The sequence below is a fragment of the Coloeus monedula genome, assembly GCF_965178545.1.
Source record: "Coloeus monedula genome assembly, chromosome: W".
Taxonomy (NCBI): domain Eukaryota; kingdom Metazoa; phylum Chordata; class Aves; order Passeriformes; family Corvidae; genus Coloeus; species Coloeus monedula.
The window spans coordinates 10,661,027-10,685,262 of NC_138821.1; the positions used below are offsets into that span (position 1 = coordinate 10,661,027).

The 24,236-nt window shown below is 48.4% G+C and overlaps 1 protein-coding gene across 1 annotated transcript in view; it reads left to right on the forward strand.

Annotated features, from left to right (window-relative positions):
• Positions 1-18,112: 18,112 nt before the first annotated feature.
• LOC309584584 (mothers against decapentaplegic homolog 7-like) overlaps positions 18,113-24,236 on the forward strand; it is a gene marked incomplete at both ends in the record, with an annotated part of 56,095 nt that continues 49,971 nt past the window's right edge. Inside the window, 2 exons of the mRNA XM_082300679.1 lie at positions 18,113-18,632; positions 19,188-19,241. Coding sequence (XP_082156805.1) covers positions 18,113-18,632; positions 19,188-19,241 — 574 coding nt within the window. The remainder of the gene's footprint in view (positions 18,633-19,187; positions 19,242-24,236) is intronic.

Here is a 24,236-nt window from a genome sequence, read left to right on the forward strand (position 1 = left end):
AATCTCCAACTTTGGCCACACAGGGACCATGCTGTGCGCCAGATGTCTCTGCGCGGCTTACCAGCAGCCCTGGCCACATGCACGACTTTCAGGCACCCTAAATCCAGAACATACCATTTTATCCGCAGTCCCAGCAGGTTGTTGTCTGCCCCTACAGTGAGTGAGCTGAGAGACGGAGTTCCCCCAGGAAAAGCCCTGGGACCCGCCTAGGATTCTCCTGCCTGGCTCACCAAAATGATATGCAGAAAAGACTCCACTACTGGAAGAAGTAGTAAAGTAGGTATGTGTACTAGTTTGAAAACAAACCAGTGGGAGGCACCAAGTCAGAATAACAATTTATAGGGAAGTTAAAGAAAAGAAACTAAAAGAGAACACTGGTTCAAACTGACAGAGTCAAGATACAACCTGAGTCCCTGTTAGGCAGGGTGGTGGTAGCAGTCTGGTAGAATGGTGGCTGCAGTCCTCTGAAGCGGTGATCCTGTAGAAAAAAAGGGTCTGCTCTTCCTCAGAAGGTCCAGTGGTGGCTGTGTAGCTCCTGTCCTCTGGAAATCCAGTGGAAAGGCCTTGTCTCTGGTGTTCGGAGTCCCAGCTTATATCCAGGATGGGATGCTTGGTTCCTCCCTCTGGGTGGAGCATCTCACAATGGGGTAATGAGTCATGAGGCAAAGTGTTGATTAGGCTCATTAACAGAAGATAGTCCGGAGGGAGTTATCTCTGAGTCAGGCTGCAGGACAATGATGGGCAATTAACAGAAAGATAGTCTGGGTGGAGGAGGCAAGGAAACACTGATTTCAACGGCTGATGGGGATGGTAATAGAATACACTGCAACCCAGGACAGTATGTTTATTCCAGCACTGGGACGCATGGGGGGTAGTTCCTCCAAAGTCATGCGTGCTGACAGCTGCATTCAGCTTGGTATATATCGGGTTACAAACTCCATATTCATTAAGTTTCCCAAGACGCCTATACATATTCATTACCAAGCCCTGCCTAGCCTTGCCTCATATTACAATGAGCCCAAAAGTAATTTACATCTGCGTTGCGCTTGTGCAGTGTTGTCTGGTGGTCGTGGGCAGGGGTCGCTGGCATGAAGTGAAGGGTCTTCCTGATTCTGAACTTTTCACCTTGCTTTCCTGTGCATGCTCTTTATGTTCCTGGCCCAAGTCCAAACTTCAAGGCTGGTTTGGGTTAGTTTTAGGTTCGAAAACAGGATCTTTGGTCAAGAAGATCAAGATTCCTTCCCTTTATCAATAGTCATATCTTCTCATCCAGCTTTGGTAGGCACAATAAGTGTTGAGCAAGCTGTGTGCATTATTTTTGACAAACAACTTCTTAGCAAATCATTTAACCTCTGCATCCCCCTCCTCCCCCTGATTCAATACATATAGCATCCATTTTAACATTTGCAGAAAGCCAATATTATAATATGTGTCTATCACAAGGCTGACATTGGCCTACCCAAGAGCAATGCATCTACAGCAGCACAGGCTATGGGAATCACCCTTCTTTCTGACCATCCCTCCAATCCAGGTTCCATGCCCATTTTTATCAGCTTCATTATGTTTATTTCTGTATTTTCCATATGGGCACATATATATGGTCTGTTTAAACAAGTTTGCAGGGTTAATTAGAAAGCAGTTCTTTACTGGTCATTTAATATTTTACACTTCTGGAGTAATTTTCACCTGCAGAGATTGCAAAGGCAATTGCTGGTGGCCCAGCTGTACTTCAGGGAAAGGGATGTGCCCAAGATCACCTAGACTACCCATGACAGGGCCAAAAAATTATATTATTGACTCCTGGACCCCATTCCTGTTCTCTATCCCTTCACAGCATACATAACATTATACTTTTTGTCACTCTGTTTATGACAATAAAGAAATTGCAGTCATCATTGGTGAGACAAGAGGAACCACAAAGGGGAAAAAAACCCCTAAAAACATTTATACCAGCCTGTAAAGTTTTAAAAATTTTAAAAGTGTAATGCATGGATTAATGGGCATGTCCAGTGTGCCTTTCATTGGCAAATACGGGAATAAGAAGGAACTATTTTTACCCTATCAATTTACCATATGCATCACAGTGGGAAAGGGATTGAAGTCCACTAAGGAAGAAAGGAAATTGGCCTTGATGTATATGAGGTCACTCTGGAGGCTGGTGAATGAGATTTTAAACTAAAAGTATTTCCCAAATTCCATTTTTCAGGATACAGAAGCAACCATTTTAAAAGCAGTGGGATTTCCTTGTGCATGCAGCAGACCCAGATGTTGATGCTGTTCTCCTTTGGCCTCCTCCTCTGTCACCTCAAGGCCAGAGGGCTGTGCCCTGGGCTTCACGCAGCTCACCCCACCTCTGAAACTGCCTTGGCTGCAGCATCATCAACTGCAGAATTTAATGAGCATCTTCTGCTGTTAACTATTTGGAGGTGAAGTGAGAAGTCCCCTTCCCTTCCAACACCTTCCTCAGACTCCAGTTTCAGAACAAACCATCCTGAATTATTCTTTCTGACTCCAGCAAATTATGTTCTTCCCCTCCTCATTTTTTTCATACTATTAATCCAGATTTTAAGCAGATTTTGGGCCTAGATTAGATAAGTATAGTTTCATAAATATTTAATAAGGCTGTCCCAAAATTTCGTCCCTTTCTAACTAATTTAGATCCAGATTTTGCAAATACCATACCCATTTGAAGACTCCCTGACCTGCTCACATGAATATTTGCACTACTGGGCTTTAAAATTATCCCTGCACTCCTGCCAGCACCAAAGGCAGGGGCTCATGACAGGCACCCCAGGGATGCCCTGCCTGCATGGTGTGTTAGTTTTATGTGGTTTATGGTTGGTATTGCATTTAGTTGGGTGCAATTGTTTTAGAATTGGATTAGCTTATAGCATCCATGATTTGAGTCTTCACTTCTCCTTCCAATGTGATTACTGACTTACTGAGTGACCCTGAAGCAACTTATCCACCTGCACATATGAAAAAGGAGCTACTCCTCCGTGGGAATGCATGTGGGATGGGGACCCTTAGGGGCTTCTGCCCTGCCAAACCTGGCGCTAGGAAGTCTGGCTGGACTTCCCAGCTCTGCCACAGAGCGCAGCGGGGCTGGTAGAGCTGCACAGCCTCTTGGTGGCTCAGTTTCCCCATCCTCTGCAGGTCCAGAGTTGGAATGTGGGATCTGCGGAGCTCCCAGGGTGCAAGGGATTATTACTGTGAAAAATGAGGTTCACTCTTTGTAAAATTTTAAGAAAAGTTTAATAAAAGGGACAATTAGGAGACAACTGCAAAAAGAGTATTACGGCCGGGTGCTTTGGCAGAGATCTAAAGGCACACTTCTACATCCAAAAGATCGTCTTTAAAAGTACATCTCTTATCGCATATTCATTACAATCATGCATGATTCATAAATCCTTTGGAGTTTCTATGTATCATCCCATCAGCCTTATCTTCCTCCTTGGCTCCATTCCGTCTCTGCTCCCTCCATAAATTCTTCTCTCTGGTTTTGGGTTTTCTTCTTCTCTGATAAGATACTCCAGGAATGTGAAGACTTTCTCTGCCTATCTTTTCTAAATTGACTACATAAACAATAGACATTCTATATCATGTATGACATTACAGAATCTAAGTAAAATTTTTCTAACATTAAGGAACATGCAAAAAGCCAACATCACAATACATTCATAACAATACCTCACTTTTCCTTTTATTACAGATCATTTGGTTTGAGCAGTATACCTTGTTTTCTAGCCTTTATTATTTGCTTCTTTTTTTCACAAATCAATCTTGCTTCTTCAAAGGGGTGTTTGATATCATTTTGCTTCTTTAACACCATGATCTTTTGTGTCATTCCAGATGTAGCCAATTTTGGTTCCACAGGCATTGGTACTATTTGCATGCCTTGGACCACGGTAGATATTAATCGAATAAAACAGGGAACCAAGCAAGGGAGAAATATCAAGCCTGCAGTGGCACATAAAAGGAAGAAACCTAGCTTCTTCCACCATTCTATTCCCAATACGTTATCCCACCAGCTAAGTTATAGTGCGGATTCCCACTTTTGGACTGGTACAATGGCTATTTTTCTGATATTTTTGGCTATATCTAGGACGGCATCCCCATGGCCATCTATCTTCAAACAACAGTCTGATGTATTAAATTTTCCACAAACACCTCCTTCTTCAGCCAACAGATAGTCTAAAGCCAACCTATTCTGATACACCACAGCTCTTGTTTGGCTTTGTTGGCTAGCTAGTAATTCCAATGCCTGACCAGTTTGGTTCGTTATTATTTCTACAACTGCTTGGAGTCTTATAATCCGATTTAGCATGTAAATTGGGGTTCGATAGCCCCAACTCCCATCTTGTGCCCAGGTGGCTGGCCCATACGTTTCAATTATGCGCTCAGCGGGCCATTCTTCATCTCTCTATTTTGAGATCCTCCAATCAATTCTCTTATTTCTTTTTAGATCCTTATACACTGGTATTCTTTGTTGATCTCCATCTGGCTCTGGTAAAAGAAAGAATCCTGGGTGTATGATTCTCAGGGTACAACTCTTTTTCCACCGAGAGGGGAGCTTTGCATATGCCCTTTTTCCACATATCCAAAATAGGCCATCTGGTGCCTTCCAGTAATGAAATTTTTGTTGATTTATATTTTCCCAAAATTTTGAAATGTCTGGGATCCCAAAATAAGGATTTTTGTTTGTATCATTGCACTGAAAGAGTTTGACCTTATTATTGTACTTACAATTCTTTTCCTTTGTTTTTTCCTGAGTTCAATACAGAGTTGGTTTCTCAGGGACCCACCATGTAAAAGTTCCATTACTGACCTTATATCTCTTACAGGGAGTATTTCCTACTTCGTTGAGGAAATTGTTCCCGGTACGCCAGAGACACTCCTCTCCTATCACTGTTGAACTCAGTACCCACCCTTCTGGTCTGTTTTCTCCCCTTATCCTTGTCAGATTCCACTTAAGGAGTTCTATTTGGCTTAAGCTACTGCCTTTCCATGGCCATTCCTCTGTCATCAGAGGCCCTCCACAGACCCAACAGTTGGTTACATTAAGCTCTTTACTGATCCTTTCCCCTAATTCCACAAACAGATTTTTTCCAAATTTTGAGATATCCTTTTCATTTTCTATTTGTTGTTTGAGTTTCACATACATGTCTTGAATTGGGGTTGATATTGAGTTAGATTGCTGTGCTAGCTTTGCTTTCTTGTTTACCAGTTGTTCTTTTACTAAGCCTGAGACTTTACTCCCAACAATATATGTGAAACAAATCCATCTTTCCCCTTTTGGACATTTACTTCCCAACCTGCTATCACTTGTTCCTAAGTTTTCTGCAATCCAGTATTTTTTCCCATTTTGTATACAGTTTTCTACTTTGGATGGGTTGTAACAGTGACTGTTGACATGGGTATGCGCAATGAAAAAGGAACCTTGGCCGTTTTTCCATATACAGCTTTAGGTAACACCTATGGCATGGCTTTGTCGGTATCCCCAGAGGGAAGAGACAAAAGAGGAGTGACAGATAAAGGAATATCGGAGGTCCAATATGGCTTATACCTCCCCCTCCCATGCCTATGGGTTTGCTACCCACAGCCGGGGTATATGATCTTCTTGGTGGCAAGTACAGTGGTCAATTCGGTCTTGCCCTCTATTTCCTCGTCACTTCCTTTTCGCTAATTTCCAGGCAAATTGCTTTTGACACTTCTTAATTGTAACTTCCCACCGTTCCTCAGGTAACTCCCATTCAACAGGCACTTGTAATTCCCATCCACAAAGTAGGGTTACTATTTCAGCTGTTCTTTGCTCTACCTGTATGGGGAATAGATTTGGCGTTCAATACTTCATGCAGTGAGAGTGTCGTTTTAGTGAACTACAGTACCAATAATTTTTACAGTCTAGACATTTACATTTAACCCAGCTAGCATGTCCAGTATTGGGATGAATCAGACAGGGTATGTGGTATGGCACTGTTGGAAGTGGCAATTCCTCCTCTTTTTTTTAAATAAGTCACAGGTTAAGGTCAGAATATTAGAACTCTCAGACCGAAATAGTCCTGATCCTCCTGTTTGGAGTGGAAGTATTCCTCCCCAAGGAGGGTATCGGAGGTGTCTCAGGACTTGTCCAGGCAACACTTGAAACCACTGATATAAGCTTGGCCTTATTTCCCAATCAGGTGTGATTCTTGGTGTATCTCTTGGATCGTTTGGGCCTTCCCAGTGAATTACCACCCAGTTCCCTTTTAAGAGTTAACTTGGTATCACCAGACTTAGATGTTATAGTCCACTCCTTAGGTTCTTCCACGGGTCCTTTGATTCTGCTGGCATGGATCCACCCTCGCTCCTTGGTCCGGATTGCTGCCTCAGTCATCAGTAGCACCTGAAAAGGACCTTCTCCTTGTGGAGTTCAGATTCCTTTGAAAGTTACTTTCTCTCATAATGGCTACCATAATTTTTGCTTCTACTTTGGCTTTTTCTTCATCTCTCCTGACATAAACTTTTTGAGCCTCTTTTAATAAATCATTTAATGATCTTTCGTGCCAGTCTTCCAATTTTTCTAATTTCTTCCTAATATCTGATCAAGCATGAGTGACAAAATTGACTCTTAGTAGAGCCTGCCCAGCTACTGTCTTGGGATCTATCCCAGAAAATTGTTTCATATTTCTCCTAAGTCTCTCTCTAACCATTCAGTTGGAGACTCTTCCTTTCCCTGTTGCCCTTCAAAAGCCCTTTTTAAATTCTGCTCTCGAGGTGCTGCCTCTTTTATTCCTTTGATTACTAAATTATGGTAATCATTCATATTCCTTCACCCAGCCCCTTCATTGTGATTCCAAGCAGGAGGTGTCAATGGCATCTTCTGGTCTCCTGGTAGTCCCTGCTGGTTTTCTCTTTCCCAAATTCTCATACCTGCAACTCTAATCATTTCTCGTTCCTCCTGAGAAAATAATATTTTCATTATTGCTTGCATCTCTTCCCAAGTGAAAATGTTTGGGCCTAAAAATTGATCTAATTGTTCAGCTGTTCCCATGGGATCATCTAATAATCCTTTAATCTCCTTTTTAAAATTTCCAACCTCTGAAGAAGTGAGGGGGACGTTTACAAATCCTATTCCCCCAGCTCCCATTGGAACTTCCCTTAAAGGGGAAAAACGGACCTCTCCATCCCAATTCTTGTGTCCTTTTTCTCTTATGATACTTCTTTCCTGTCTTGGGGGGTGTCGGGAGAGGGCTGTTCTGTAACTGAGCTCCCCGTACTTTGGTGTTTTGCTTCCTCTTTAAGAGGAACAGCAGAAGCGGTCGTTGCCAGGGGAACGGTGCAGGCGAGGGAGGGGGGGGGTAGGAGGTGGGAATCCTTTCCGAAGCTGATTCCTCCAGGAGTGAGGGGGGGCATAGGCGGGGACTGCCACCGGAACCGCCAAGGGGACAAGCTCTTCCGGCGGATACCAGAGTTTGGCGTGGACTCTCTGCACACGGTCCACAGCAGCCATGGTGGTAGGACTCTGTGCTGCCGGAAGACCCAGGGGGTCTTCTTCGGGGCCGAAGCCAGGTTCAATGGAGCCGTGGCAGACAACGCAGCGGGGGCAGGGGCTGGTGGAACGGCCGCGGACATCGAAACCGGGGCCGGAGCCGGGACCGGGGCCAGAGCTGGGGTAGGGGCGGGGGGGACCCCAAAAGCAGTGGGCTGGGCTGCCACAGGACCCACGGGGGCTGAAGGGAGCGGCGGGAACACCGAGGCCACCGGCGGAGCCGCCGTCGCTGGGACAAGTGGTGGAGCCGCGGGTGGTGCCATAAGAGCCAGGATGGGCGGGACCTCGGGCCCAGGACTGGAGGTGCAGCTGTGAGTGGCGCAACAGGAGCCTGGGCTTGGCGGGGGGGGCAAGCGGAAATGGAGGGGGCAATGTTTCCAGGGGGTCCCAGCCCTTGTCTTTCTTGTTTTCCCTTTGCTCCTTTTCTTGGGTCTCTGATAAGTTAAAAATTCTTATCCCCTTAGGCTCTATGTTTCCCACCCAGCATGAAGTGTACATGCCGCCTTCTGTGTTAAAGGGTTCTTTTGAATTTACAAATACTTGTAAACCCTGACAGATCTAAACTTCAAAAGAGCCATACCTGGGCCAGAAAACATGGTCAGATCTTATTTCCTTCTCGGCCCAATCAAACATACAAAACTGTATCATTTTGACTTTACTCTTTTCCTTTGTACTTGGTGTAGTGGGTTTGGTTCTGTAACTGGGCAGAAACACCAATTTAGTGTAGTGGTTTGGTCCAAAATACTCATTACTGTTTATCTTCTGTGAGATAAGAATTAGGAGAAATGCAAAGCAGGCACCAAACTTGAAAGAATATAAAGAAGTTTATTAACAGACCTAAAAGAGGGAAAAAAAAAATTATACCACACCTTCAGAACTCTTCTTCTCCTCCCACCTTCCTCCCTTCTCCCACTGACAATGTAAAAAGACAACCCTTAAGATGTTCAGTCTGTTTATCACTTCCATAATAGCCTTGTTCAGTCCATTTAGAAAGAGAAGTCTCTTCTTGCTCATGCTATGAAAACAGTATCACGAGACAGCCGCCCACTTCCAAATAACTTTGTTCAGTCCATTTAGGAAGAGGAGTCTCTCTGCTCGCATGTGAGTCCCTTCCCACGACTTGCAGCTTTTCCCACAACTGCTTTCGAGGGTCCACTCTTGAAGGTTTTTGGGGTAGAATTTTAAGGTTCAGCTGTTCAGAAACAAAAGTTCTCTTCACCTATCTCTGGGAGCATTTCATCTCTAAGAACAGAGGCCCTCCTCCTTCCCTGGGAGCAAAGAGTCTTCCTCATCTTCTTTAGGACTATCTCTGGGAGCATCTCTAGGAACTGAGGTTTTCTCCTTTCCCATTTGGAGCAAAAGTCCTCATCTGGTCCATCTCTCCCTGTCCAAACTTCTCATGAAATTACAGCTGCGTCAGCATCTGCCTATCTCAGCGCAGGTGCTTTTGCTTACGAGTTGAACACTCCACCCCCCATATCTTCATGAAATTACAACGGGATACTCTGATATATCATAGCTTCACAACAGAATTTCAGCTTTAAGCATCTCCTCTTTCTCTTCCCTCAGGTTTTCAGCTCTTCACAGCAATAAAAGGGTTAATCTCACCTCGGCCTTGCAGCTGGAATGTGGTTTATCGCAGTGGAGAGGGGGTAGAGCCAAGCCACTCCGGCTGCCCACGGCAAGGCAGTGGGGGGGGTTTCCACGGATGGAACAGGGCCTATTGGCTCCAGGATGGCTGTGGCCCGGCTCAGCCTGGCCCGAGCAGGACCTGGGCCGGGCCCGCTGGTCCCTACACGGGGCCCACAGCCACCTGTCCCAGCTCCGGAAACGAGAGAGAGAGCTGGGGGGGAGTTTGTCTATTCTTAAGTGTGTATCACAGACAGGGTCACAATTTTAAGTGGCTTAAAGAATTGTCCATATTCAAGCTGGCCAGCTGATAGGTTCTGTCAGGTCACAGAGAAAGCTGTAGGAAGAACATCACTTCCGAGACTTAGCTTGCTAACCTATGACACTTGGGTTTTTATTTCAGTTAGCTAACATAACTCCCAAATGGCTTTCCTGGGGTATCTCTGCTGGCACGCCTCTATTCCCTTTTTTATTTCCTGATTCTTGCTTACTGGTTTTATGTTCCATTTTCTCAGAATCTTTTCCACCCTTCCCAGGCCTTTGTTTCCCACTATATATATATATATATTTTTTTTTTTAAATAGAAAAAAAACCTCCAACAATTCAGACCCCACCCCCTCTTATTACTGCAGGCCTGGTTCCTACGGTAAATCACTGTGTCCCGCAGCCATAGGGAGGAGGAGGAGAGAAGATCCAGCAGGCAGGAATTGTGCAGCAAGATTGATTTATTTAATTATTTTACAAACTCTTTTATAGACGTTTTTCTTCATAGTCTAATTGGACAAAGGACCAGCCACCCCTTGGGGGTGATTGGCCAAAATCCTAAAACATCCATTGTCAAAATATTTTCTACTATACCATAAACAAGACTTTTAAAGGTTGCAGGTGGCTTGGTTGTCTACATTCCCTGCTACCTCTTCTGTGAGAGTGAAAAGTCTCTCACGGACTTAGAAAATAGCAAGAAAATCCTTGCTAACAGCATTTTTGTACCTACAATTCCCCCTTTTGTTTTATAAGATAACAACTCTACTATTAATCCTAAACAGAAATCTACATCAGTTATTAATTCTAAATATGTCCTTAAGGCTTTAACTATCTGACTCCATAACAAGAAATTTAAAGATCAATCTCTGCTTGTGGAAGGACCATCCCAGTCTCTGCTTGTAGAAGGACCATCTGCCTGATGGTTGACATCCTGGTCATCATCAGAAGAGTCATTAGGCTGATGATCTACATTCTGGTCGCCATTTGGATGGTTGGCGTTCTGGTCATCATTTGGAGGTTGCCTGTTCTGCCTCTGGTGCCGTAGGGCAGGGCGAACGCATTTTGCAGGTAGCCACCGTATCCCAGTATCTGTGGAAACACAAGCATACCCACGACCCCAAACGATAAGCTCATGCAGGCCTTCCCACTGGTTAGTGAGTAAATTCCGTACCCAGACTTTTGCCCAGCGCAGTTGTGTCTCGCCTGCAGACTGCAATGAGAGAAAATTATTCAGAATAACAGGATTATTTTTGTGGTAATGTAAGGTGATTAATTGTATACAAAGCTTTTGCTAGTCGGTCTCAGTAACCAAATTCAAAAGTTCTTGTGAGAATCATTGAAAAGCCATGATAACAGCCCTTAATTCAACTAATTAAGCAGAGTCTGACTTGGATTGGTGTGTTAATCAACCACTGCAAAGGCAGTGTAGGATACTGTGCGCCCTTACACACAGTGACCCCTGCTAAAAATTTGTCCCAATCTGTACGCCCCAAGCTGCCAACACATCCCATCCCCAAAGGTTACGGGAAGTGGTAGCAACATAAGGCCTAATTGTAGCTGTGTGCCCCTCTGGGTCCCTCACCATCACAGGCCATTCGCTTAAATAGCTCCGTGTGGTTCCTCCTAATCCTGCGATGGTCGATCCCACCGGGGCTAAAGGCCATGAGGGAGGCCATGCAGAGAAGGAGATGTTAGTTACATCAACACCCATATCAATCAAACCTCGAAGCTGAGTCCGAAGTGGACGGGCGTTCGGCAGGATCAGGGTACATGTCATCTGTGGCCTTTGGTCAGAGATGTCTGCAGTCCAGAAGGCCTGCGGAAGTCCCGTAGATCCACTGCCGTTATCATCGTGAGTTTGTTGCTCTATCCTGGGGACACAAGACTTAAAAGGCACTAATTTAGCAAGGCAGGTCTTTTCAGGAATAGTGACAGGGGGTTTTTGCGTGGAGACCATAGCGCAAATCTGACCTTTAAAGTCAGCATCAATAACTCCTGAGTGCACTAAGATTCCTTGATGGGCAACGTCAGGTTTTCCCACCAGCATCGCACTGGATCCCTGGGCTAAGGGTCCACATGCATCCAAGGGAACCTTATAAATACTGCTAGAGTCTAAGATGACTGAGGCTGCGGTGTGAACGTCAAACCTGTCTGATCCATGGGTGCCGTCTGATCCCTGGGTGCCGTCTCTAGGGTGGCTGGGTAGGCCTGTGCCTGTACCTGTGCCACTCTCTGGGGGAGCGACTGCATCGGAGAGCAATTCCCCCTCCTTGCACCCCGGCGGAAGTTTCCCGACAAAGGCCGACCATTGGCATGCGTCTGGGATCTACAGTAGTCCGAGCAATGCCCTGGCCTGCCACAACTCTTGCGCTGTGGGATCGGTGTGTTCTCCTTTTGTCTCGGCTTAGTCCGCTTCCGTTTCTTCATCTGTTTTGGTTGCTTTGGTTCACGACCAGAAGATGTGTGAACAGGCTGCAGGAACGCAGCCAAAGCAGGCCTTTTCTGGTTCCCAGATCCCACCTTAGCGCAGGCTTCGACCATGTCTGTTACCTCAGGATCCCCTGGCAAGGCATCTATGATTTTTCTGCACTCCTCGTTTGCATTATCTCTCACTAACTGCCTTAACAACAACTGTCTTAACCCGTCATCCTCAATCTGCTTCTCGAGAGAAGCAGCGACTTTCTCTTCAAAGGAGAGGAACGACTCTGATTTCCCTTGAACTATTTCAGTATATCGCTTTCTGGGTGCCGACAACTCTATGGTTTTCAACAGGGCAGCCATGCCGACCTGTTGAGCTTGCTGCAGGACGCTAGAGGGCAAGTTACCCTTTAGACTGGGATCAGAGAAGGGACCAGTCCCCATCAAAGCATCCATTCCTGCTGTCTGTCTAGGATCCGCAGCAGGGAGCTACATATTCCCTAATGCAGCCTTGTTGGCCAGCTTTCTCCAGGTTTTCTCAAAAACTGTAAATTGTACAGGTTGAAATAGAATTTGACCTAAGTGTCTGATATCAAATGGAGAAAGCAAATCTGTATTTATCACCCTTATTATCTGCATAACCTCAGCAGAACCTAGCCCATATTGTGCCACCTTGGATTGGAGGTCCTGGGCAACTTTCCAAGCAATTACCTCATGCTTGTCATGCTCCCCTGAATCTGGGAGAGCCTTATACACTGGGAAAGCTTGGATCTCTTTTGGGGAACCAGTACCATCCTGAACTTCTGGCACAGCCTGCGGATGGAGTGTAACAGCTCCCCGGTTACCCCCAGAATCCTCAGATCTATTTGGCATTCCAAGGATTTCTAATAACCTCCAGTCACCCTCCTCCAATGCTCACATCTTAACTGACTCTAAGAAGCGACTGTAATGGGTCGGACGCACTGTTACCGTGCAGTCCTGAAAGGTCCAGGGGCGAGACCGGAGCAGCCTTTTTCTTTGCCGTGCGGCTACAGCCGCCTGACGACCTGGGGCCAGAACCTCATCTGCCTCACTTCCTGACGAGGAATCATCACGCAAAGGCAACTCTGAGGTGCTGGGAGTGAACAGAAATGGACGGAGAGGGGCACTTTGGCTAAGTTCGCTAGAGCCAGAACAGACAGTACAGACTGCAGTAGACTGCGCTGCAGTTTGGACAGCAGCTTCTTTATGGGAGGCCGTCTCGGGTGGTCCCGACCGAACTGGTACTGGAGCTGCTGCCGCCGTCTCTGGGGCTGCAGCCGCGCTCGGTGCTGCGATTACCTCTTGCACCGCGGCTGCATTCGGCGCGGTCACCGCTTCCGCTGCCGTTTCTCGCTCCCCGGCCGCGCTCAGTGCCGCAGCCCCTGCGGGTGTTTCGCGCTTCCCGGCTGTGCCCGGCGCTGCCGTCTCTGGCTGCGTCTCTGCAGCTGCCGCCGCTTCCAGGTTTTCCCGCAGCAGCATTGCTTCCGGTTTCGCCGCTGGCCGCACAGTTTCCTGGCTCGGAGCCGCGTCTCCCGCACGGCAGGGTGCCTCGGGCATCCGCTGCTCTAGCAGGCTGAGCAGGTCCTCCATCCTTCGGGATAGGTTCGGCAACTCTGTCAGCAAAGGCAGATGCTGTATTAAAAGGTCGATGGCTCGGTTCTGCGACTGCGCAGAACTGTCCAGCCCCAAGGAGGGCAGAGGACCACAGCTAGGCAGTCTCGGGGCAGGCACGCCCGGCGCAAAGCCCGCTAAGTTAGATCCAGGTGCATAGGGAAGCGAACTAGGAGCCTCTCTGGGGGTCCAGTTGGCTAAGCCGCTGATTTGCGGCCCTGGATAAGCCGTGGCCGCCACCCAGCCGAATGGCAAGGCAGGCTGCGCGCCCTCCTGCTGCCCCGACCCCTCCACCTCTGCCAGCACGGGGTCCCTGGGGGCTGCGGAGTCCTGCGATTGTGCAGGGTGAGCCGGCACAGGCTCTGCCTGTGGAGCTGGGGGAGTTTTTCCGAATCCACCATCATTTGCCCCGGAAGCCCAGTCAGCGGGGCCCCCTCGGACATTCCTCGGTCACTCATCACCGAAATAAGCGATCCAGCCCTGCTATCACAGTCAAGGTCTGTCAGCAGAATAAATAACGAACGCCAGGTTTTGTATAATTCTAACGCTGCTGGGTCCCCAGTCGGGCGCTCGTGTCGGACAGTACAGCCGAATTCCTGCCATAAGGCAAAGTCCAGGGCAGTATCTCTGTCCATGGAAATCCCTTTTAAAGTAGCCCAGTCTAGTAATTCCTGAACTGAGTTTTCAGGAATGGAGGTGTGCAATATGCTAAACACACCTTTCCAGACCAGTACCACAGCGTCAGTTTGTGAGCTGCTGTTCGCCATTTCTCAGTCCTGTCGGACCTCCCGGTCCCGGGGGGAAGGGGAACAGCGTACCTCTAGAGAAATTCGGCTTGGCTCTCAGCGTGCAGGACACGTCAGAGAGTGCAGATCACGTCGGGCAGCACCAAATATTACCGCAGGCCTGGTTCCTACAGTATATCACCGTGTCCCGCAGCCATAGGGAGGAGGAGGAGAGAAGATCCAGCAGGCAGGAATTGTGCAGCAAGATTAATTTCTTTAATTATTTTACAAACTCTTTTATAGACTTTTTTCTTCATAGTCTAATTGGACAAAGGACCAGCCACCCCTTGGGGTGATTGGCCAAAATCCTAAAACATCCACTGTCAAAATATTTTTCTACTATACCATAAACAAGACTTTCCAAGGTTGCAGGTGTCTTGGTTGTTTACATTCCCTGCTACCTCTTCTGTGAGAGAGAAAAGTCTCTCACGGACTTAGAAAATAGCAAGAAAATCCTTGCTAGCAGCATTTTTGTACCTACACCCTCTTTCCCCTTTTCCTCTCTTAGAATCAAAAGTTCCCCCCTCTTAATACAACATGCCTCCCTCCAGAAAATAAAGTTATATTTCAGGGTTTAACATTTCTATCATATACATTTTCATTCATTCTCACTCACTCATTTTTTTTTTATTGTTCCAATTTCTCTTTCTCAGTCGCTATCAGTCACAACCGCACAAGATTAAGGTACCTTTTAATTTAAAATTGTTGGCCCATATTCACCCATGGGCCCAATGTTCCAGGTTTCTTGAATTTATCCTCAATTTGGCAAAATTAAGTCTGGATTTCTTGGAATTTAATCCTCAATCCGGCAGTCTCAAAACCCAAATTTCTTGGAGTAATCCTCAATTTAGCAGAATTAAGCCCGGATTTCTTGGAATTTTTAATCCTCAATCCGGCAGTCTCAAAACCTAAATCTCTTGGATCCAATCCTCAACCTGGCAAATCTTTAGGGGCACTTTTACTTTTTGTCTCGTTTCCTCGTGGTTTGTACTAGGAAACTCTTGACTCCCCTCCTTCAAGGGATCCAATTCCTCCCCTGAAACCCAGTCCCAGTTAAACCGGGGGTTCTTTCACTCCTTTTATCTTTCGCTTCGCCTCTTTACTGACTGCTTCCCTCGCGGGAGAGCAGAACTGCAGCCTTAGAAGCTCCTCACTCGCTTCGCAGGTCTGGGGGTAACCAGCCCACGTCTCATACACACACTTTCATCCCCTGTATCCGCTCCCCCCCCAAGAAAAAGAGGAAAGAAAAAAATACTCACCTTTCTCTGAGTCTTCGTGCACAAGATTTTTACGTGCTTAACTACTGAGGTATCTTAGGGAGCCTTTTCTTTCCTTTCTTTTTGCTTTATTGTCTCCTCTCTTGTCCTCCGGGTGTTTGACCTGCAAACCCCCCGACCCACGCCGGGAAACACAAAGCGAGGCCACCAAAAGTGGGTGGGGGGCACCCCCCCACTCTGGGTTCCCCGGGAGATCTCAGAGGTGAGGCCTTTTCCCTGTACGGGCCACCAATTGTGAAAAACGAGGTTCACTCTTTGTAAAATTTTAAGAAAAGTTTAATAAAAGGGACAATTAGGAGACAACTGCAAAAAGAGTATTATGGCCAGGTGCTTTGGCAGAGATCCAAAGGCACACTTCTACATCCAAAAGATCATCTTTAAAAGTACATCTTTTATTGCATATTCATCACAATCATGCATGATTCATAAATTCTTTGGAGTTTCTATGTATCATCCCATCAGCCTTATCTTCCTCCTTGGCTCCATTCCATCTCAGCTCCCTCCATAAATTCTTCTCTCTAGTTTTGGGTTTTCTTCTTCTCTGATAAGATACTCCAGGAATGTGAAGACTTTCTCTGCCTATCTTTTCTAAATTGACTACATAAACAATAGACATTCTATATCATGTATGACATTACAGAATCTAAGTAAAATTTTTCTAACATTAAGGAACATGCGAAAAGCCAACATCACAATACATTCATAACATTGCCACTAGTATTACCCATAACGAGAACATCAGAGTGCTATGTGCTAATCATTTCTGCTTTGCGTTTGATGCGAATTGAAGTGTACCAACCCTCTATGAAATATTTTCCCATCCTTTGGCGACAGGTGCAGTAAAAGTGGAAAGTATTATTATTATTGCTTTTTGTGCCATGTCCTCTTTCGATGCCCAGAACCATCTACACACATATATATCTATATAATTTTTTAAAATGTTTATGACTGATTTGGCTTAATATTTCAATACTTAGAGTGGGCTCCGGCACACCCTGGCCCCGGAGGCTCCCTCTGCTGTGCCCTGCTGGGTGTAGGGGAGAGACCAGCCGCTCCGCACCCTCGCCGTGCTCCCGGAGAGCCCCCCCATCCTGGGACAGGTGTGGAGGTTGGGGAGGGGGAACGGGGACGGGGGGACCCACAAGATTTCAACAACCCGAGTCACCGATTGCGCAAGGCGGTTGGAGGTAAATATAATATGATTTTTTTTTTTTTCCCACGGAGCGACACGGTGTCTAGACGCCCACGTGGCGGGGCCGGGGCCGAGCTGGGTCCGCGCCACTGCGCACTGAGAGCCGCCGCCGGAGCCAGGGGGGGAGCAGAGCCGGGGACTGAGCGGAGGGGAGGGGGCGCAGGCACCGCGCTGCTGTCGGCTCCGTTCCCACTGTGCCCCGCTCTGCCGCCGGGGCTCCTCTCTCCCGCATCAAGGAAAATACGGAGGCCCTCGTGGGGGGAGGGCGGCTCGTTGCAGTGAGTGGAAGGAAGGAAAAAACAAACAAACAAAAAGAAAAACAAGAACGAAGGAGGAGGACGAGGAGAAGGAGGAGGACGAGGACGTGGACGTGGACGAGGAGGGGAGGGGAAGGCGGGAAGAAGGGGAAGGAAGTAAGGCAGGCAGGAAGGAGGAGAGAGGAGGAAAAAAACCCAAAACACCGAAACAGAGGCGCCGGCAGCAAGGAGAGGGTGGCCAGGCGGTGGGCAGCCCCGCACCCATGTAAGCACCGCCGGGAGCGGAGGGTGGCTGGCGCGGCTCGGCGCGGCTCTCCCCCGCCGCGGCACCCTGCTGGGAAAGGCAAGGAGGAGGGGACACAGCCCCACTTTCGTTTTTCCCCCCCTCTTCGTAGCAGTCGGATCTAGATTCCGTGTGTTCATGTGGATTAAAACCTTTGGAAAAAACGAGGGAAAAAACCGACCTCGACCACCCCCTCAAGACGATCTGGGCTTTAAAAAGGGATACAACACTGGATGCGCTTGTTCGTCTCTTTTGTGACAGATGCTTAAACCAACGTCCAAACCTTAGGGTTGGTGTTTCGGGGTTTTTTAATTTTTTTTTTTTTTTTTTTGCTAGACACCCTTTTGGCCGTATCACTGCCTCATCATCCCTCCGCACTCCCTCCCGTGCCTGGAGGGTTGATGGGCTCTGCGGCCCCTGGGCAGCCGAGGCCCTCCCGCGGCTCCGGCCGCTGTCCGCCGTCGCACAGGGCGGCGCGGAGCCGACAGCCTCCGCCCGCCTCACCCCGCGCCGGGCGCCGCAGGCTCTAGACGGGCCTTTTATTTTTCTTTTAAGGGCAAAGCCTAGGCGACCAGCGGCTCTCCACTCCTCCCCGATTTTTTTCCTAATTTGATTTTTTTTTCCTCTCTCGCTCGCTCGCAGCGGGCGGAGGCGCGGCCGGCGCAGCCCCACGCGGGAGGCGGTGGGACCCGCGGCCCCAGCGCGGAGACTGGCGCATGTCACAGCTCGCCTTGGCCCCGCCGCCGCCCGCCCCTGTCCGCCGCCGCGTCTCGGCTCCCGGCCCCTTCATGCGCGGAGGACGATATGCCCGTTTTGTAGCCAGGGCACCCTCCTCTCGTTCCGTATGTTCAGGACCAAACGTTCGGTGCTCGTCCGGCGGCTCTGGCGGAGCCGCGCGCCCGGCGGAGAGGAGGAGGAGGAGGCGGCGGCGGCGGCGGGCGAGTCCGGTACGGCCGTGGCCGTGGCCGAGGCCCGGGCGTCTGCCTGCGGCGGGGGGCGCGAGTGCTGCCCGGGCAAAGCGGGCCGCGGCGGGCGGGCGGCGGCGGGCGCGGAGGCGGAACTGAAGGCGCTGACCCACGCCGTGCTGAAGCGGCTGAAGGAGCGGCAGCTGGAGGGGCTGCTGCACGCCGTGGAGTCCCGCGGCGGGGCGCGGACCCCCTGCCTGCTGCTGCCCGCCAAGGCCGACTCGCGGCTGGGACAGCACTGGTACCCGCTGCCCGTGCTGCTCTGCAAGGTGTTCCGCTGGCCCGACCTCCGCCACTGCTCCCAAGTGAAGCGGTTATGTTGCTGTGAATCCTACAGCAAGGCTCACCCCGAGCTTGTCTGCTGCAACCCGCACCACCTCAGCCGGCTCTGCGAGCTAGGTACGGTGGCGAAGGGAGCGGGGGTACGGGGAGATGGAGGGGATGTGGGGAGATGGAGGGATGAAGCCCCATTCGCCTTCCAACCCACCAATCTTTTTTTTCCTTCTGGAAAAAAAAAGAACAACAAACCAACACACGAAACCTCCTTTCCATTGCCTTGGTTTATGTATTTTTTTCTGTTTAGGGGAGGGGGTGAGTTCCTGCCCCGGGGTCCCGGTGCGGCGGGCGGAGCAGTCTCCTCTCCGTCTCCGTGCGGTGCCGGGGATTAAGAGCCGGGCGGCCCTAGCGCTGCTGCGGTTCCGCCGAGCCAAGGAGGCCCCGATCAGACAGTCCGAGCGGCAGATAGCAGGGAGACTGGCGCCAGACGGCCCCTTTTGTTTATCTGACAGTTAAATATCAAGGCAATCACGACCTCTGCCCTGCCTCCAACCCCCAGAGCTAAGACAAACAGTTTTGCTAAAAGAATGCCACTGTTATAATAATTTCCTATTTTTTTCTTTTTTTTCCCTTTCTTATGGCTCTGCCTTTATTTTCTCTGTACTTTTCTAATTCCAGAGTCTCCCCCTCCACCCTACTCCAGATATACAATGGATTTTCTCAAGCCAACTGGTAAGTGGACTTTTTGCAATGCAGACTACAGATAAAAGGGAAAACTGCCCCTTTCTTAGCTAAGGGAAACATCTCCTGCCTTTGTCATGCTTTTTGCTTTTAGTCTGCTTGCCTCTGTGCTTCTTGCTACCCCTTGAAGAATTAACATATGTTGCAGTGGGGATACTGCAACATGCATATATCAAACCAGGAGTCCCGTGGAAAGGAAATATATATGGACAGACAGATTCTTGCTAGATGTTTCAGAGATGTTTATTTCTCCAGCCGCATGGCCGGGGCTCTGCCCAGGAACTGTTCCAGGCACGGGACCGAGGGTCCTTCTGCCCGCACAGGGAACACAAACCAACCAATGGGAACGAGGCTGAGCAGGGTCAGGGAAACCCCGTGTCTGTGCCCTCAGGGCCCCTCTCCCAGGCTCCATGGCAGGGGAGGAGACCCCAACACCTCACCCGTTTTATTTTAATAAAAGGAGAATGAAAACAACTGGATAAACATAACAAGAACAGTTTCAAGACAAAACAAGCCACCCTCCTGAGTCTTTAAATGTCCAATCAGATTCTGTGGAACATCTTAGGGCTGACAGAAGGGAGACAGAACTCTCTGAGCATGCTTTGTGGGGAAACTGAGGCAGGAGAGGGTTTAACTTCTTCCCTCCCCCTTTTCATCCCCCACTCGGCATTGGAAAGGGATTTTTGGGGAAACAATTCGCAAAAGCATGGTTTTGTGAGGGAAACCATGGATGAAAAAACAGATTAGGAATACACTGGGGGTAATAGGACATAGGGTAAAAGGGAAAGGTGGGATTAGGAAAGGGAGACTGTAGGGGGGGCTTACAATGGAGATATTGTCTAACATGACTACGATTTTTTGCATATATACTGCCTTTTACAGGAACACCATCAGGCCCAGTGACCTGCGATGCTTGTAACCCTTTTCTCCCTAGCACAATTTTGAATTCCACTACCTCTCCATCTCCCAAGCTTGGGATGCATTTTTCAGGGTTATTCTTTTTAATAGCAGTTCTATGCACGAATATGTCTTGCTGGTTGTCACACCTTGTTATAAAACCATAATTTTGCTTAACATTATACCATTTTACTATCCCTAAGATCTTAGTTACTATGATCTTTTCCTTTTTCCGAGTGGCTGCTGTTTTCTGTCTCGCTGTGTCTTTGCTCTCTCTTTCGGTCGCTCCCGTGTTGGAATTGTCGGAGCTGCTGGTGCCTGCGCGCTCTTCCCGGGGTCGCGTTCGGGGCTGCGCGGGCCGGGTCGGGCCGCGCTGCTCAGTTCTCTGTGCGTCGCCTCCTCTGGTCGCAGCTTCGCTGCCGATGCCAGGCGCTGTACCCACGTCTCGGCCGGGCCCCCGAGCGACGACTCCCCCGCGCTCCGCTCCAGCGCGCGTCTCGGCCGGGCCCGGCTCCGTTCTACCGCCATCGCCGCCCGCTGCCTCCTGCACGCCGCCCCTCTCGGCCGGGCGTTCCCGGGGCTCGCTCCACCACGCGCTGTGCTGGGCCGTGCGGGCACCACCGGGTCCCGCCGCTCCCGCCGCGCCTCGCTCCGCTGCCGACACTGCAGCTCGCTTGGCTCCGCCCGCACGCGGGAACTGCCTCGCTGCTGCTCGCAGAGCACTCGGTGCACGTGGCCTGGGCCGCACGGTCCCTGCGCCAGGCTTCCCTTCACCAAGACACAGCTGACATTGCTCAACAGTCTCGGTAATTAAATAATATTCACGAAAATATTCTTCCATCGGCATATATTTTGACTCCAATATTAACTGTGTCCAAACGGTTTTCCAAAAGCCCTTTGTAAGAATTAAATCCCAAGAAACATAGAAAAAGTTCTTAAACAACCATGCCAGGAAGTGTTTCAGTTCTTTTTGAGCTTGAATCAAGCTAAAATTTACAAATCGTTTTTCAAGAATCATTTTAAGATAAATGTCCATATGCGGCTCTGAGAGCCAAGAGTCTTCCCACGGTTCCTCCATAGTTTAGATATGGAATAGCAAAGCAAAACCAAGAAGAGGAATCCAAAGTTTCCAGGGTTTACTCACACAAATCAGTCGCTTAGGGATCGGGGATCGTTCTGCTCACAATTCTCTACCATTATGTTGCAGTGGGGATACTGCAACATGCATATATCAAACCAGGAGTCCCGTGGAAAGGAAATATATATGGACAGACAGATTCTTGATAGCTGTTTCAGAGAGATGTTTATTTCTCCAGCCGCATGGCCGGGGCTCTGCCCAGGAACTGTTCCAGTCACGGGACCAAAGGTCCTTCTGCCCGCGCAGGGAACACAAACCAACCAATGGGAACGAGGCTGAGCAGGGGCAGGGAAACCCCGTGTCTGTGCCCTCAGGGCCCCTCTCCCAGGGCTACACGGCAGGGGAGGGACCCCAACAAACATATACTCAACATATAATTTATCTAAGACACCCTCTGCATAAAGTAGGATTTTAAAACTTTGGCAAGAAACTCTAGGAGGGATTGCAGTGCAGCGCAGGCCTGCACTGCTCGAGTCAGCCAGGAAAATAATGGGCTCCAGTTGGAAATGGCAGTGCTCCCGCACCCCTGGGTGAATTTTGTAGGGATTTATGCTGGGAGCCAGCACAGCATCTCCCTAATTCCTGGGAATCCCAATGAACCTTGATAAATGGACTTCTTAGAAATCTTTATGTGTTTTAAAGGAAACTAATCCCACCTTGTCAGGTTGAAAAAAATTAGGAAAAGGGGTTGAAATGTTTTTTTTCTTATTTTTTTTTTTGCATGCCTGTTGCTTGTAATTGAGTGTCAAGGTACCAGGGGAGAAGCCCATTTGAGGCTGGCACCAGCTCTTTTGCGATTGTCTTCATAAACGCTTGGTTGGCAGTGAGCTTGCCGGGTGTGAGATAAATCAGTCTGGAAGAAGGAGGAGATGTGGGGAGAATCTGAAATGGGGGGAGCTCAGGAAGGAGCAGCTCCTGGCTCCTCAAGGATTAGTGGATCTGGAATGTTGGCTGGAGCACGGTGGTCTCTGTGGTCATGTCCCATGGTCATGGCAGGCAGGAGGGGCAGGGTGGTACACAGAGGCAAAGAAGACCAATACTAGGTTACTGGGGCTTTTTTTTTTCCAAAAGAGCATTTTCTGTAAAATTGTTGCTCATCAGTTTCTTGGGACTAAAAGAAACCCCAACCTTGAGGTTGCTTTGGTACCGTGTGGGGTCCCATCTTGCCTACTGCTCCTTTGGAGGCTGGACTGTTGTTTTTCCCCCCTCTGCAAACTTTTTTAAGAAACACTGATAAGTCTTTTTATGACTTGTGGAAATAAGAAAAGATATTTAACAAAAAATTGGGTCACAAAGCATGAACTATTTTGCCTCAGCATGAAAAAAACAGGAGATAAAGAGTCATGAATGAAAGAAGGATATCTGGAGTAGGTTCAACATCCTGAGCACATGCTGGTATGCAGAAGGGTTGTTCTGTAATAGACTTTGAGGGTCTGCTAGGTTGCAAAATTTTGTGGGTTTGTGTGAGATTGGCATCATTTTGCCTGCATCCCTGCAGTGCTTCCCCAAAAGTTTCTATTACTTCTGCCTTTATTGCTTTCCTTTCCACTCACCAATGATCCTGACATGGGGTGTAAAGGGCTTCAGAGCTGCAAGAGAGAAGGGTTACAGCTTGATTTTGGTTTCCTGCAAAGATGTTAGGATAAATCTGTTAGCAGGGTTTAAACATCCAATCTGCCTCTGCTAGGACCTCATTTTCAGTTACCCCAGTGATATATTTATTAATCATCAAGTGTTGACATAAGGTAGCAAAATGTGTGTAAACAGAAAAGCTGCATAACATGAATGTGCCATTTTGAAAGGAAAAGTTATTCCTATTGGCCAATAGGAAGTGATTAACACTGTCCATCGGAAATACAGGAAAAAATGGGTTACTCACCAAAAAATCCTCCTTTTTTTTCCTTTTTGAAAGAAAAATCCGTTTTACAGCTGAACTCTAACTGGGCTGCAACAGGCTGAAGTGGAGCCTGGAAGTCTGTTGTTGCAGGTGGGTTTTGCAAGCTCAGGGTTTCTTGGCATTTCTTCTGGGGAGGGACCAAGAGTTTCCTGTCCCAGCATCAGTATCATCTCCTGTGTCAGTTTCCCACCTGATGTTGAGGATTGTTTAGATGGGAGAGGGACAGTAGATGATGATGGGAAGGTGTGAAACCTTTTACCTGGCTGATGTACATCAGCCATCTTCTCCCCTGGGACCTTGGGGGGAGGATGGTCCCTCCATTTAGACTTGGGCAGCTGCATCTGCTGATAGAGCTGAGAACATGCATTCAGCAGGAAACTTTTGCTTTTCCATCAAGTGTGATAGTGGTAACAAAAATATTAAAGTATTTAGTGCCGTGCCTTGTGTTTCATTTGGACAGACAGACAGGAATACCAGGACAAATATGGGCTCTCAAAGTGGTCGCCAGGGCCCATGATCATAGAATCACAGAATGGTTTGGGTTAGAACGGACCTTTAAAGCTCATCCAATCCAACCCCCCTGCCATGATCTGGGACATCTTCAACCTGACCATGTTGCTCAGACCCCTGTCCAACCTAACCTTGAATGTTTCCAGGCATGGGGCATCTACCACCTCTCTAGGCAACCTGTGCCAGTGTTTCACCACCCTCATTGTAAAAAATTTCTCTGTTCTGTCTAGTCTGAATCTCCCCTCTTTTAGATTAGAACCATTATTATGGGAATTAAATTGGTTTCTTGGAGGTGATGGAGGCTGATACAGGCCGTGTCCCTGGCTGGAGGAAAGCAGGGATGGACAGGGAGCTGGGGGTCTGCTGCAGGCAGTGAAATTCCACATCAGTTTGTGCATTGGCAGGATAGATCTGGCAGAGCGGAAAGATCTGGCCTTGATGGCCAGGTTACCTGCGGGAAGGTTGGAGGTCCAGGCTGGCTTGCTCATTCATAGAATCCTAGAATGGTTTGGGTTGGAAGGGACCTTAAAGACCATCTAGTTTC